Here is a 16,734-nt window from a genome sequence, read left to right on the forward strand (position 1 = left end):
AAACGTTCTAACTTTTTAACCTGGTGATACTATCTTTCTTTCAGTTATGACATGCACCGATTACATCCCTCGCTCATCCAATGATTATACCTCACAGATGTATTCTGCAAAGTAAGTTGAATAATTGTTTCCAAAATGCATTTGCTTTTTCTGTAGATTCATTGCAAAATTTAATATTATTTTTCCTCTAAAATAATAGATATTTAAATTATTTTTACATCTCTTATTCTATCATCATTCCAATTTTTAATTCCCTCTAAATATAGTCTATGTAGTATCCTTTTAAAAAGTAGATAGTTGCCTGTAATGGATCATTTTACACAGAAGCTTACTCTAAAATGAGTAGGCACTGAACGTGCAAAATAGTGTTAGTGATTAACCATATCATTGATTGACCTCTGGTCATTCTCTCTGTCCTGTACCTTGACATATGGCATACAGATTAATAAAAACAAGACTGGATTTCTCAGTCCAATCTGTGTTGTTTTGTTTTGTTTTTTTTTCTTTTTTTGAAGACAGAGTCTGGCTTTGTCATCCAGGCTGGAGTGCAGTGGCACCATCTTGGCTTACTGCAACCTCCACCTCCCGGGTTCAAGTGATTCTCCTGCCTCAGCCTCCTGAATAGCTGGAACTATCGGCATGCCCAGCTAATTTTTGTATTTTTTAGTAGAGATGGGGTTTCACCATGTTGGCCAGGCTGTTTTCAAACGGCTGACCTCAGGTGATCTGCCTACCTACCAAAATGCTGGGATTACAGGCATGAGCCACCACGCCTGGCCTGTGTTCAGTTTCTTGATTGAGGAATGTCCTCAGAGTAGAACTGGGCTTGAAGTTAGGTTTGGTGGGAAAGTCACTAAGAGGTTATGTTTTGGGCCTTCATGGGGTAATATCAGCATTAATATCAGCCAAGTTACTCATCTCCAAGGTGGGTAGGTGCAGAACAGTGTGTATACCAAGCTACCTATTGTGCATAATAAAGAGTGGACCTATGCATACAAAGACACATACAAGTGCATTTATTAAGCCAGGATATATTCTTAACGTGCTTACAGCTGCTGGATACATAAAGAAACTGGTAACAAAAAAGCAAGAGATACTTTATGGGGCTGTTATAAAAAGGAACTGTCTTTCTTTTCCCTGGTTATATCCATTTTTACCTTTTGAATTTTGCATTAGTTAAAAAATAAAAAGTCAACCCAATGAGTTCTTCTAATTTTAATCTGGTATTAACACTAATGGTGTGCTTGGGCTAATCATTTTCATGTGACTTTCTCCTGTGAAATGACTGAACCTATTCTCTGAGATTATTATGAAGAAATTAGATACTAAATGTGAAAACACATTTGAGCTTTGGGCTACAAAGACTCTGCATGAAAAAGGACGTTATGGTCTTTACCATATCTGGAGATTAATCCATTTAAGGTCACTAAGATTTAAATCATTCCCATGAGACCTGAGTAACAACTCTAACCTGAGCTATTTCCTGGACTCAGATCTGGCTAAGAAGAATAGACATTTTTAAATTCAGTTTTTTAGAATCTACTGAAATGTGGATATGTTGCAGATTCCAAATTCATTTATTCATTCAGAAAGTATTTGCATACCTGCTACATTCAGAATACCTTATTAGCTATACCATCTATCTTAATTCAGACCTCTTTATTACTTATCTGAACTATTTTTTTAGCTGGATCTCCATTACCAGTTTCTCCTCCCTTTCTAAACAATTTTACAAAGCATTGTCAAAATAATCTTTATTAAAGAACAGCTCTGATCTTGTCACTCTTTGCTCAATAATTTCAGTGGCTCTCAGTTTCAGATTTGCCTTTTAGCCTAGCATTCAAGGTCTTTGCTTCCTTTCTCTCACTACTTCTCTTAATATACTTCCCTCAGTTATCTATGCTCTTTGCAGGCTGAAGCCCTTGCTTTCCTTCCTCTGTTCCCTGGCAGGACTTTTTTCTTATCCTAGAACACCCTTTCTCTCCCAATTCTGTACCTCTTATCTACTCAGCTATTCTTTATGGCCTTTCTTCATTTTCCTCTTCCTCCAAAGGTGAAAAAAAAGTTTCCCCTTTAAAACACCCCCTGCTGCCCCCGCCATATTTTATTATGCTTACATGGTACAAATAGCATTTTCTTTTTTATGTTATATATACAGTGTAACTCACCACATGAAATAATTGGTATCAGTGCAATATCATGGATGAAATGGTTATATCTGCTAGCTACTGTAAAGTCCCAGGAGTTTCACTGCTGAAATCTCTAGCTATCGCTGATATGGTACCACCAACTAGTGGCAGTATGCCCTGACTTAAATATCATTGAGGAGATTGAGTCCTGTCTGGAACTTCCCAGACTTTGTTACTTACCTGGGTTCTGTTTTGTAGGCTTGATTTAAGGATATTGGAACCCATCACTACTTCCGTTTTTTTGGTGTGTTTGCTTGCCTTTTCTCCACCAGCCTCACCCTCTTTTCCAGTCTTACTTTCCCTCTCAGAATTTTAGTTTGGTTCAAGGGGCAGAGTGGAGAATGAGAACCAATTGCCAATCTTGTTCTATCTAGTTTTCTATTATATTAGGATTTTATTCTAGATGTAGGCTAATGGCATGAACAAGTTTAATCCATCCTTGTGTCTCACATAGGGCCATGATTGTAGCACACTAGAAATATTTGTAGGATAATTGGAACTTGGAGGGATGTTTGAAACTTAAATTTTTCATAAAATTGTTCCTTGGGTTGATGATAGTAGAACCTGGAAAGGAGGAAAGGCTTCTACTTTCTGATCATAAGAGCCATTTTAGGCCGGGCACAGTGGCTCATCCCTGTAATCCCAGCACCTTGGGAGGCCGAGGCGGGTGGATCACTTGAGGTCAAGAGTTCGAGACCAGCCTGGCCTATAAGGATGAAACCCCATCTCTACTAAAAATACAAAAATTATCCAGATGTGGCAGTAAGTGCCTGTAATCAATCCCAGGTACTTGGGAGGCTGAGACAGAAGAATTGCTTGAACTGGGGAGGCGGAGGCTACAATTAGCTGAGATCATGCCACTGCACTCCAGCCTGGGCAACAGAGCAAGACTGTCTCAAAAATAAAAAATTTTTAAAAAGAGCCATTTTATGTGGAAGATTAGTCTCCTTGTTGCAGATTCTTTGCCGTTAGTGGTGGTAGCTATTTTACCTATTTTTCATTACCAAAGTAAATCACACAAAAGTTTTTGTTTTCTTGAAATTTTCTAGACCATATGCACATATTCTCTCAGTTCCTGTTTCGGAAACTGCTTACCCTGGGCAGACTCAATACCAGACACTACAGCAGACTCAACCCTATGCTGTCTACCCTCAGGCAACCCAAACGTATGGACTACCTCCTTTTGGTAAGGCACTCTATTGTAAACAATTTCTAAGAATGTTGATTTTATTCCCCAGAAACTTTGATCAGCCATGCATCATTCTTTACAGAGCACTTAGTTACATATGTGGTTGGGTATGCAACTTTGCAACAGTATGTTTGATGTATGTAATAAAAAAATCGTAGTTTTTTAGTACTCATTTAGCTATTTTGTATGTTCTAAGTCTTGACCCTGAAGCTTGGAATCTTTAAGTGTTTGGTAAATTCTTTGAGGATTTGCTATTGATTTAACTTACTTTATATACAATATAATATGGTACTATCATTAGGAAAGCATAATAAATATATTTCGAGGTGGCCAATTTCTTGCTAAAACCAGGTAGTCTGAATATGTATCATAGTTTGCTCTGTGGGGTTTTTTGTTTGTTTGTTTGTTTTTGTGTGTTGTTGTTGTTTTTTTTTTTTTTGGCCAATTTCTCCCTCTCCTTTCTCCCCTAACCCCACCTAAAACTGATCAGATATTGTTCTGCTGAACCGAAAAGTCATTTTAGAATGCCAGAAATCCCCAATTTTCTTATAACCTTATATGCCTAAGGAGTTATTTTCATTGGTTTTAGGTGTCTTGGACATGAACTATAAATTAAAATGATTTATCAGACGTCCCTTTAAGGTTCTTTGGGTGCTTAATATCTGTGCTTATTTTTCTGTGTGTGTAAATGCAGTGTGCTTCATTGCTCCTTCCCTGCTTTCCTGAAATGGGTGTCAGAAAATTAAAAGAGTACTGTATTATTTAAAAATATGTAATATGTAACAAAATTATATTTCTGTAGACTTTATTTAATCAAGCTATGAATTAGAAAAGTTTTCCAGACAGATCACCACACAGATTCTGGATGTATTAATGTACCTGCTTCTAGTTTCCACCTTCCTGTTTCTCCTGAGCTGCTTGGCTACTCTTTTATGATATTGTCAGCCTTCTTACTTTTAGGCTTGTTAGAATTCTTTGGCTCCTGGTAACTGCTAGAAACAAGAATTGGGAGTTATGTTTAATAATAGTGGGGTTGATAACTTCATGTGAGATGGAAAACAAATTCTCTTGTTTCCTCATTTGTACATCCATATTTCCATGCCTGTTAGTACCAGCCAGCGTACTCAGATCTTGTATTTATGATATGATTAACCAGCCAACACTGAATGGACCTTTTGAAAGGAGACCCTTCTGTGAATATGTTTGTGTTGATTTCTTTTTGGTTATTTAAAGCTGATTTTTCAACAGTTGACTAATAATAGGCTAGCAATTATAATTATTTTCACATAGTTTTTTAAATCTTCTGTTTTGATTTGAATTACTAGCAAGCCCAAGCTGTTTACAACAGTTGATCATTCCTGCTGTTCAATATTAAATACAGCTCCTATTATATCTCTGAGCATGATTTATGGAATACCTAAGATAACTCTGTGTGCATATGGATCCTAGATATAATTAATTTTTTAAATGATCACTGTATTTCCCTTAAATTATTATTATTTCGAGACAGAGTCTTGCTCTGTGCACCACCAAGCCTGCCTAATTTTTGTATTTAAGTAGAGACAAGGTTTCACCATGTTGGCCAACTGGTCTCGAACTCCTGGCCTCAAGTGATCTGCCCAGCTCGGCCTGCCAAAATGCTGGGATTACAGGCCTGAGCCACCATGCCCAGCCCGCTTTGGACAGGTCACTTGAGACCAGGAGTTCAAGACTAGCCTGGCCAACATGGTGAAACCCTGTCTCTATTAAAAATATTTTAAAAATTAGCCAGGCATGGTGGTAGGCACCCGTAATTCCAGCTACTCAGGAGGCTGAGGCATGAGAATCACTCGAACCTGGGAGACAGAGGTTGCGGTGAGCCGAGATGGCGCCACTGCACTCCAGCCTGGGTGACAGAGCAAGACTGTCTCAAAAAAAATAATAATAGTAATGATAATAATAATACATTAAAAAAGAAAAAAATTCTGTAAAGTGAATAGATCTCTGTTAAAACCTTGAAGGATACATGTTTATATTGTATGTTGGTAATATTGTTAATAACAGGCTCCTTTAATAATCTGGTTTTATTTAATATTTGAGGGCAAGGAAGACTTGTGTTTCATAATTTCTTCTATCAGTAATTCAGAGAGAGATGATCATTAGCTTAAATTTGACTTTAAGTAATGTATGAGACTTACTGGAGAGAGACTTTGGTTGGGGTAATGTGAATGATAGAGATGGCATATTCTCAGAATTTACCAGAGAAATTATAAGAGAAGTTTGTAAAACTTTTAAAAGTGACTGTATTTTGAAAAGATGTTTTCTTGTGTTTTATCATGTGGCTTTTTTTGGTAATGTGTTAAATTAAGTAGGAGAAAACACTTGATTTCTTTTTTTCGAAATCAAGATTTTGGTACGTCGTGTCGTCTTAGTGCTGCCTGTTTTCATATTAGCTAATTTGTTTTATTTCAGATGCAAATAGGGCTTCAGAAAAATTCATTATAATAATATTACCTTATCTCTATTATTTACTATAACAAGCTGTGTGCTAAGAATAAGTATTTCACACTTTATAGTATTGTCTCATTTAACCCTCAGAACTGTCCTAAGAGGTAAGTGCTAGCTTTATCCCTTTTTATAGGGGAGAAACTGAGAGTTAAATCATGTGCCCAGAGTTCATACAATTAGTAAATGCCTGGGATTATAATTGAACCCCGGTTTGTTTCATTCCAGAAATGCTCATAACTTTAGGTCTGTATCAAAAAGGTGGTCTCAGAGTTGAGTTTGAAATTAAAAAGCTTCCTCCTCTTGAAGAAAGGAGAAAAGACTAGAAGAAATCTAAGAAGACTATATGATGAGTAATCTTTTAAAGTAAAGAAATACTGATCATATTCTTTCCAGAGCTGTATACAGATGGGGTGGGATGGCAGAAAGGAGATTAGAAGTTTAACTTCTAGGAATCTGAAGGAGTATGTGTAAGGAAAAGGGTACTTGTTTAATGTTAGTGGGATTCAAAAAATATGCCTTTAGGTGCCAACTGTTCTGATTTCTTTTAAAAGAACTTTAATGTGAGTTGGAGGAGTGGGTGATATGCATTAAGAGCCTTAAGGACGTTCATTTCCCTCAGTAATTTCACTTCTGGGAATGTATCCTATGGAACTAGTTAGAGATACCCACAAAAATGTGCTGACCAACATATTCATTGAAGCATTATTTATAATGTGAAAAAATTGAAAACCCAAAAATTGAATATTAAGGTATGTGTTAAATTGTATATGACTACTGCATAGCCATTATAAATCATATTCTTAAAAAATATTTAGGGTCTTGAGAAAACAGTATATTATTAATTGAAAAAAGCAGTATATAATAACAAAAACACAATGTTGTAATACCAGTTTAGTATTTTAAAAAATATGTGCATACCCAGGTATGGTAGTGCATGCCTATAGTTCCAGCTACTTGGGAGACTGAGGTAGGAGCCCAGCAGTTCTGGGCTACAGTGCACTATGCTGATTGGGTATCTGCACAAGTTCAGCACCAGTGTAGTGACCTCCTGGGAGTGGGGGACCGCCAGGTGGCCTAAGGAAGGGTGAACTGGCCCAGGTTAGAAGCAGCAGGTTAAAACTCCAGTGCTGATCAGTGGTGGGATCATGCCTGTGAATAGCCACTGCACTCTGGTGTGGACAATATAGTGAGACCCTGCCTCTAAAAAAAAAAAAAAGAAAAAAATTGTGCCTAAAGAAGAATTGGAAGCAAAAAAAAGTGGCTGTTTCTCCTACAGATGTTTCAAAAAATATATACATATACTTTGTTTATAATCAGGAAAAGTACTTACATTAAATTACTTACTATTTATAATAGCTTATCCAAATGAGCTGCTGAATCAGCAAGCCAAAATGTCCTTTCATGTGCTTTTTCTAGCATTGGTGTATACTTTAGTTCCTCACCAGACTAATCTCTAAAGATCACTATATGCGTTACTTATAAATTGAACTGATGAGATTAGTTTGGATAGTGAGTAATCAATAGTGAAGTACTTGTGCTGAGAAACTTGGGTAGAGTTTGTGATAAGACCCCACTCTGGGGGCAGCGGGAAAGCACTCAGAGACAGACTTGCTTTCCCATTGTTAACCTGACAGTTTCTCTGCAGCAGGCTCTTGATACTTAAAAGTACTTAAGAAAGTTGGTAGTTGTTGGCATAGAGCAGTGGACTGGGAGTCAGGTAATTAGGGTTTGGTTTCCTTGTTTGCTATGAGCAGTAGTGCTGTGGAGTCAAACCACTGGGTCATCATGCTGCCTATTATCTGGAATTCTGGGAGGGGTGCTTTTAGAGGAAGATGATTTGCATGTCTGAAGAGCCAGGTCTACAGTGATGCTGGAGGCACTGTCCATATTGTCTTTTATTCCTCATAAAATAATTATATGTTAAACATCTACTTTGTGTTTCTGGCCAAAGATATTCACAACTAGCTATCTCATACTTATTTGGGACATTTGTGTTCTAATTTTTGATCTTATAAGAGGGAGACTGTCAAAACATTCTCAGTTGATACTATTGTTAATAATAAGGTATTATTTTCATATAGTATAAAAATATGTTTATAAATCTAACCCCTTAGGGTCAAAACCTATTTGGAAAAAGAAATCACAGTGATGACAATAAATCTGAAAGTTATTGTGACATTGAAATAGCAATTTGTTTACCAAAAAGTGTGATACACAACCAGCAGGAATCATATCACTGATACTCACATTTTACATCATAAATGTTTAAAAAATGATATTCCCAAATATTTTTATTGTTGAAAATCAAACATAGCAAGAATCTTAATTATGGCTAATCTGGACAGGACATATTTAAATGATCATGAATTATGATAGGGCAAATGCTTCTAATTCATGCTACCAATGTCAGTATTCCTCAGTCTCTTAAAATAAGTTATTTCATGTGATTAATAGATGAGGAAAAAAATTACATTTTCTTTTTATGCATTAAGAGTTTGGGGCAAAGCCGGGCGCAGTGACTCATGCCTATAATCCCAGCACTTTGGGAGGTCAAGTCAGGAGGATCATTTAAGGCCAGGAGTTTGAAACCAGCCTAGGCAATATGACAAAATCTCGTCTCTGCAAAAATACAAAAAATAGCCAGGCGTTGTGTGCCTGTGGTCCCAGCTATTCAGGGGTTTGAGGCAGGAGGATCCCTTGATCCCAGCAGGTTGAGGCTGCAGTGAGCTGTGATTGTACCACTGTCCTACAGCCTGGGCAATAGAGCAAGACCCTGTCTCAAAAAACTTAAAAAGTGATTATCATATCCCACTATTGGTCTTTTTAAGACTTTCACATTTCTCTTTACTATTCTTAAATGTACTTGTCAATAAATTGGACAAATCTGAGTTGCACTGAAGTATCTCAGTGCCCTGGTGAAACAGAGGTTCTCATTCTCAAAGTATTATATTTTTGGTTGCATATATCTGTTCATTGGCTATAAATTCAATCACTCCTAGTTTATCAGAGTAGGAGCAAATAAATGATATGAGTTAATGTTGAGTTTGAAGTCATGGCTAACCTTAGTACTGATGTCATACATGGAATGTGTTTGGTTGATGAACCTTCTTAGACCTAATTATCAGCTTCAACTACACTAACCCAGTAACCATAGCTATTCAGAACACAGTGAACAACCAGGCATTAAGATTTTTTGGGCCTGGCGTGGTGGCTCACGCCTGTAATCCCAACACTTTGGGAGGCCGAGGTGAGTGGATTACCTGAGGTCAGCAGTTCGAGACCAGCCTGACCAACATAGTGAAACCCCATCTTTACTAAAAATACAAAATTAGCTGGGCATGGTGGTGCATACCTGTAATCCCAGATACTAGGGAGGCTGAGGCAGGAGAGTTGCTTGAACCCGGGAGGAGGAGATTGCAGTAAGCTGAGATCATCATGCCACTGCAGTCTAGCCTGGGCAAAAAAAGTGAAACTCCATCTCAAAAAAAAACAAAAAAACAAAAAAAAAAAGATTTTTTTTTTTTTAAAAGTAGGCTTTTGTGTGGCCAAAATTATCACCAAAACCATGCACTTAAGAGTGTTTCGCTCATAAAGAATATCCTTGGGCTGTCATGCAGATGCAAAGCTTTGTTTATGGTTGCCTAGTTTATTGCAAATTAAAAGGCAGATATAGCCAAGGAAGTCAAGAAGCGACAGACCACAGAGAAAAAACAGTGAAATTAGAACCTAAAAATCAGAACTATAATTAAGTTCTGTTTAGTACTAAACAATTGTCTTTACACATCACAATAGCCTCTGCGGTATCTCTGTAATATATATAGCACAGCAGAGTTTTTATTTTTGAAACAGTAACTGAGAAAATCTAAAGGTATGTGTGCTATTTCCTCCCTGCTAAGAAGGAAGGAAAGGATATAAATATATTTTAGAAAGATTGTCACTCAGGAGCATTATGATAAAAAGAAAGTAAAAATGAACAGCTATGATGTTTGTCAGTATGAGATAGATTTATATGTTCTGACTTGGAAAGATGAATCTTGAGGTATTATGTGGAAAAGCAAATTATGTATACTGGGTATAAAACAGTCGTTGGCTGGCAGTGGCTCACACTTATAATCCCAACACTTTAAAAAGCCAAGGTGGAGGATTGCTTGAGGCCAGGAGTTCAAGACTGGCCTGGGCAACGTGGCGAGACCCAACTCTACAAAAAATTAGCCAAGTAAGCTGGCACACGCCCATAGTCTCAGCTACTCCTGTGGCTGAGGCAAGAGGATTGTTTGAGCCTAGGTGACAGAGGAAGACCCTGTCTCTTAACAACAGCAACAACAAAAAACCACAATCCCATTTTTGTTAAAAAAGAAGATTAGTGAATACATAGAAGAAATCTGTACTGAGTGTAGTGGCTCATGCCTATAATCCCAGCACTAAAGGCGGCTGGGGCAAAAGGATCGTGTGAGGCCTGGAGTTCAAGACCAGCCTGGGCAACAGAGCAAAACCCTATCTTATTTAAAAAAAAAAAAAAAAAAAAAAAAAGGGAAGAAGAAATCATCTGGGTGACTCTTCTACAAACTGTTAATAGTGGTTAAGTCTGGATGATGGGGTTATATATGACTGTATTTTTTTCTAAATTATGTATTTCTGTAATGCTTTTAATTTACAAAATAAGCAGGTATGTCTTTCCTAATCAGAAGAAACAAAAGGGACAAAATAACCAGCTTAAGAAGGCAGAGAAATATTTAATATATTTTAGAAAAATTTGGTCCTTGTTTAATGGGTAAGTGGATTTTAAACTTATATGGAATGTCTCCTACCTTGACAGTTTGGATAAATTATTTATCACTGTACGTGGACATCAGGCAGTCTTTATAACAGATACTCCAGTTGGGTGTCAATAACTCTTTTTTCTGAATCCTGCCTGGTCAGTTTCCCCCAATCATTGAAATGAATTTATATACATATTGGGATTTGTGGCAAGCTTTTTGTTTCTTTGCCCTTATCCCCTAATTCTTTGAAAGTGTTATTTGCTTGTGGTGTATTACAAGTGGGAGATTCAATAATTTTCTCTTACAAGCAAATTTATTTTTAAGATTTAGATTTTAAACCTACTGGCTGATATTTGAAAGCATAACCATGCTCCTCAGTCCCAGTGTATTGTTTGTAATTGGTCCAATTTATCTGATTCAGGTGCATTGTGGCCAGGTATGAAACCTGAAAGTGGTTTAATTCAGACTCCATCTCCAAGTCAACACAGTGTTCTTACCTGCACTACAGGGTTAACCACAAGCCAGCCAAGCTCAGCACATTATTCTTATCCCATTCAAGGTAAATAGGCATGGTTGTGTGTGTGTTTTTAAATTATTATTATTGTTTCTTGCTTTTAATCTACCTGTATCTCCAAACAAATAAATTGGATAATACAGGAGCTCTATCTTCTAAAATAGAAAGGTGGTGATACTTGGATTTGTGCATGCTTTTTGTGTTAGGCAAACCACAGCTTAGGAGTGTGGTTTATAAGTAGTTTAGCCTTTGAATGTGAGCTGCTTAATAGAATTGAAGCCTTCCCTTTTGCATGTTGGTGTCCAGAAAACCCCTTGATTTTGTTCTAGTCTATTTTCACTGACGTTTTGTCCTATAAATGAGCAGAAGACTCCATGGGTTGGAATTTTGCTGACCTGTATGAATTGTCATAGCGGTATGTGAGGTGTGTGCTGCTTTTCTGCTATGTCTTTGTCACACTTATACCCCGTTTACTACTTGATGAGAGCATTTCTCTTGCTCAAGAAGTTCATTCTTATTTCTCTTTCAGGATAAAAAGCATGGTATTAAAGCTTAAGCTCTAAACATCTTTACCTTCCAAGTTCTTCCTGTAACAGAGTCAGAATTATGACAGGACTATTAGGAAAGAAGACAAAAAACTCAAAAGGCACTGTGGAATTCATTGTCTATTCTTCCAAATCCAGTGCAGGCAATTTGTCATTGCTCCAGACTGGGACTAGTATCCTTGTACCTGGCTTCTCATCTGCCTCTTTTCTCATGATATTTCCTAGCTTTTAAATTTTATTTCTTATAAAATGGACAGTAGAGGGATTAGTATAGGACCTCAAAAACCTATCTGAGGTACTCTTAATGTATAAGCTTTGGTGATAAAAAAAGTTTTCATGTAGATTAATTAGATTTTGTTTTTCAGTTTTAACTGTTTTCAGAAATGTTTGGAAACTACTTCTCCTTGGTCCAGTGGAAACAGAACTGGTCTCTATGTTCTGAGACCTTCCTCTGAGCTACCTTTACCTCCTGTTGTTTACCAAGTCTCCTCTTTTCTTCACTTGTTTCCTCCTCTTTTTTTTTTTTTTTTCTCCCCTCGTCCTCTCCCCCTTCTTTCTTTCTAAGATGGGAACAAACCAGGAGGGAGAAACTGGAGAGAATGACTTTGCCTGTCTTCTCCACCACTCCCTTTCATTTTTGTAGCGTATTTCTCTATAGTTTTTTGTTTTGTTTTGTGACAGAGTCTCACTCAGTTGCCCAGCTGGAATGCAGTGGAGTGATCATGGCTCACTGCAGCCTTCACCTCCCGGGCTAAAGTGATCCTGTCACCTCAGCCTCTCCAGTAGCTGGGACTGCAGGTGCGCACCACCACACCCAGCTATTTTTTTCTACCTTTTTTTTTTAGAGGTGGGATCTCACTGTGTTGCCCAGGCTGGTCTTGAACTCCTGGGATCAGGTAATCCTCCTACCCCAGCTTCCCAAAGTGTTGAGATTATAGATATGAGCCACCACACTTGGCCTCGTATTTCTCTATGTTGATAGGCCTTTTGGGTTCAACCACAGGTAAGTCTAGTTGCCAAGTCTCTTCTAAACAGGTATATCTCTGATAACTTACACCTAGGTTGTGAAAGAAGACCAAGGGTTCTCTTAATGCTCTACCAAAATGTAAAACCACCATTCCTCTGTAGTTATGTCTAGAATTTGAGGAACGTGGTAGCTATGCTTATTTCTCCCTCGTAAAACAAGAGGAATCACCTCTTTGGGGTCTGTTAGGACCCACTGCTTTAAAACAGTCATGAGGCCAGGCGCGATGGTTCATGCCTGTAATCCCAGCACTTTGGGAGGCTGTGGCGGGCGGATCACCTGAGGTCAGGAGTTGGAGACCAGCCTGACCAACATGCAGAAACCCAATCTGTACTAAAAATACAAAATTAGCCTGGCCTGGTGGCGCATGCCTGTAATCCTAGCTACTCAGGAGGCCCAGGTAGGAGAATCACTTGAACCCACAAGGCGGAGGTTGCAGTGAGCCGTGATCGCACCATTGTACTCCAGCCTGAGCAACAAGAGTGAGCCTCTGTCTCGAAAAAATAAATGGAAATTTTAAAAATTGAGAGTCGTGAAAATATCCCTTAAACTTCACTAACCACTGTTCTTATTTGTTATCTATTAGAACATTTTTTCCTTTGGATTGGCTAACCTGATTTCCTTCATTTTGCTATTAATGACAATTCCAGGTATTTATGAGGTGCTTACTATACTCTTGACGTTTTTCTAAGCCGTGGATAGATATTGCTCATGTAATCCTCACAACAATCCAAACCTCATTTTACAGAGGGGGAACCTGAGGCACAGAAAAACTAAGTAGCTTATCCATAGTCCCAAAATTAGCAAGTAATTAAGAAGACAGGACATTAGCTGGGCATTCTGACCCCAGAGCATGAGTACAATATTTATGCTTTTCAGTATTGAGGTTATGGTATCAATATCAACTCTCCCATAATTGAGAACCTATACTAACAAATATCTAAATTCACTTATCCTCCGTTTTTCTGGTTAATCTATTGGCCCATTTTCTGGTTAATTAGCACAGGGTAGCAATTAAGGCAGAAGTTAACCATTAAGTTATCAATTTGCCATTTATTCTGATGAAAAAATTATTAGAAAAGCAGTTGGCTGAAATGAAACGTGTATTATTGGTATTAAATTACTTAAGTTCACCACTATCAGTATTACTCTCCTTGCTCCTACTTTTCCCTTCCCTTTTAGCATGGATAATGAATGTTAGCTATCCAGGGCTGTTTCTCTCCCCCTGCATAACTGCCCAATTTTTTTAAGTTTACACCCCAAGCATTCTTCAATTGACAGCAGCCCATCCTCCGTGGGGGAGTTAGGGAAATTATCTCAAAAACCTAATCTGCTTCTGGCTTAATTAACTCTAATCAGAACCTTTTCTTTAGTTTGTACTTCAGTGGTACCATAATGAGAAGAACTGCCTTTGTTTGCTCATAAAAATGTTGTGAATGAGTAGATCTGACTGTAGTATCATCCTTTTCCTAGAGTATCTGTTGACTATGTGGCCTTATCTTTGGTCATTTTCTTCAGCTGAGATGTTTTAATTGGTTAAATAATATTCAAGTGGCAAAATTAATTTCAGAAATTTCAAAATTAATTTTAATTATATATATTTTTTGAGATTGAGTCTTGCTCTATTGCCCAGGCTGGAGTGCAGTGGCGTGATCTCGGCTCACTACAACCTCTGCCTCCTGGGTTCAAGGAATTCTTGTGCCTCAGCCTCCCGAGTGGCTGGGATTATAGGCACCCACCACCACGCCCAGCTAATTTTTGTATTTTTAGTAGAAACAGGGTTTCATCATATTGACCAGTCTGGTCTCGAACTTCTGACCTCAAGTATCTGCCTTCTTCAGCCTCTCAAAGTGCTGGAATTACAGACATGAGCCACTGCGCCCTGCCTAATTCAATCTTTTTTTTTTTTTTTTTAAACGGAGTCTCGCTCTCACCCAGGCTGGAGTGCAGTGGCGCCATCTCAGCTCACTGCAAGCTCCGCCTCCTGGGTTCATGCCATTCTCCTGCCTCAGCCTCCTGAGTAGCTGGGACCACAGGCGCCCGCCACCACGCCCGGCTAATTTTTTGTAATTTTAGTAAAGATGGGGTTTCACCGTGTTAGCCAGGATGGTCTCGATCTCCTGACTTCGTAATCCGCCCACCTCAGCCTCCCAAAGTGCTGGGATTACAGGCGTGAGCCACTGTGCCTAGCCCTAATTCAATCTTTTAATGAATGTCTTTGTACTCTAGTATCATTGGTAACACACAATAATCTATCTTTGACCAGGAGTTTTTTTTTTTTATTTTATTAATAGGTTTTATTTATTTATTTATTTTTAAATTTTTTTTTTGAGACAGAGTCTTGCTCTGTCACCCAGGCTGGAGTACAGTGGAGTGATCTCAGCTTACTGCAACCTCCACCTCCCGAGTTTAAGCGTATCTTCTGCCTCAGCCTCCTGAGTAGCTGGGATTACAGGCACATGCCACCATGCCCGACTAATTTTTGTATGTTTAGTCGAGACGGGGTTTCACCATGTTGGCTAGGCTGGTCTCAAACTCCTGACCTCAAGTGATCCACCCGCCTCGGCTTCCCAAACTGCTGGGATTACAGGTTTGAGCCACCTGGCCTAGACTTTATTTTGTATTAATAATTTTAGATTTACAGAAAAATTGAGCAGATAGTACAGAGAGTTCCCATATATCCCTCCTCCTGCACAGTTTCCCGTTATTAACATCTTATGTTAGTATATTAAACTTGTTATAATTAATGAACCAGTATTAGTATATTATTATTAACTAAGTCCATTGTTTATTTGGATTTCCTGTGTTTTTATATGATGTCCTTGTTCTGTTCCAGGATCCCATCCAGGATACTACATTACATTTAGTTATCATGTCTCCTTAGGCTTTGTAGTTTCTCAGACTTTTCCTTGCTTTTAATGACCTTGACAGTTTTGAGGAGTCCAGGTATATTTTAAGATGACCCACTCTTAGAATTTGTCTGATTTTTTCTCATGATTATGATGGGGTTATGGATTTTAAGGAGGAAGGTCCCAAAGGTAAGGTGCCATACTATCATCATTATTCATGACTCTTGATATTGACCTTGATTATCTAGTTGAAGTAGTGTTTGTCAGTTTTCTCCATAAAGTTATTCTTTCCTCCCTTTCTGTACTGTATTCTTTAGATAGAAGTCACTATGTGCAGCCCGCAGTTAAGGAATCATGCTGCCCCTTCTTTAGGGTAGAATATCTACATAATGTATTTGGAATTCTTCTGCCCAGATTTGTCTCTTTTCCCCAATTTGTTAATTTTTTCAGTCATTTGTTTATGGACTCATAGATATTTAATTTATACTTTGGGTTATAATCCAATACTACTTTATTTATTTTGTTCCAGTTTGGCCACTGGGAGCTCTTTCAGTTGGCTACTATGCCTTTTGACATACTCCCATTTTTTTTAGTTTTTGGTTGGTTTTTTTTTTTTTTTTTCCCCCAGCACTTCCTTACTTCCTGGCACTGCAAGATGCTCCAGGCTCATCTTGTATATTACCTATTCAAGTCCTATTATCAACCATTTTTTTTTAAGGAGTCCTGGTTCCTTTTATTGGAAAGAATGGTATTCAAAACCAAGATCTGGGCTTCCAGCCTGGGCAACATGGCAAAACCCCATCTCTACAAAAAAATATGAAAATTAGCCAAGTATGGTGGTACATGCTGTAGTCCCAGCTACTTGGGAGGCTGAGGTGGGAGGATTGCCTGAGCCTTAAGAGGTCGAGGCTGCAGTGAGCTGTGATTGTGCCACTGAACTCCAGCCTGGGTAACAGAGTGAGACCCTGTCTCAAAAAAAAGATCTGAGCTTGAGGGATGCTAATTGCTGCTGGGGTGTCAGTGACATTTATTTTAGGCTTTCTCAGCTGACAGAGCAAAGAAATATATGTGGATATACTAACCTATGTAAATACACATATCTATAAATATTTCTGTATGTCGTAATCTGTATCTGTGTTAAGTTAAACATGAGTTCTTACTGATTTCTTGAGCTCTG

The 16,734-nt window shown here is 38.1% G+C and overlaps 1 protein-coding gene across 12 annotated transcripts in view; it reads left to right on the forward strand.

The window, feature by feature from the left end:
- The window catches only part of EYA3 (EYA transcriptional coactivator and phosphatase 3), a 121,965-nt gene that overhangs the window by 53,436 nt on the left and 51,795 nt on the right, over positions 1-16,734 (forward strand). For 8 of the 12 annotated variants that reach the window (XR_004441003.1, XM_033227534.1, XM_033227533.1 and 5 more), the window contains 3 exons: positions 45-111; positions 3,239-3,375; positions 11,047-11,184. Coding sequence is in view for 11 of the 12 variants with exons in the window: in XM_033227534.1 (XP_033083425.1) it covers positions 45-111; positions 3,239-3,375; positions 11,047-11,184 (342 nt within the window). In the remaining variant the exon portion in view is untranslated. The remainder of the gene's footprint in view (positions 1-44; positions 112-3,238; positions 3,376-11,046; positions 11,185-16,734) is intronic. The other 4 variants (XM_033227540.1, XM_033227541.1, XM_033227543.1 and 1 more) reach the window with 1 other exon arrangement.

Source organism: Trachypithecus francoisi, unplaced genomic scaffold, assembly GCF_009764315.1.
Source record: "Trachypithecus francoisi isolate TF-2019V2 unplaced genomic scaffold, Tfra_2.0 Lachesis_group12, whole genome shotgun sequence".
NCBI classification, from domain to species: domain Eukaryota; kingdom Metazoa; phylum Chordata; class Mammalia; order Primates; family Cercopithecidae; genus Trachypithecus; species Trachypithecus francoisi.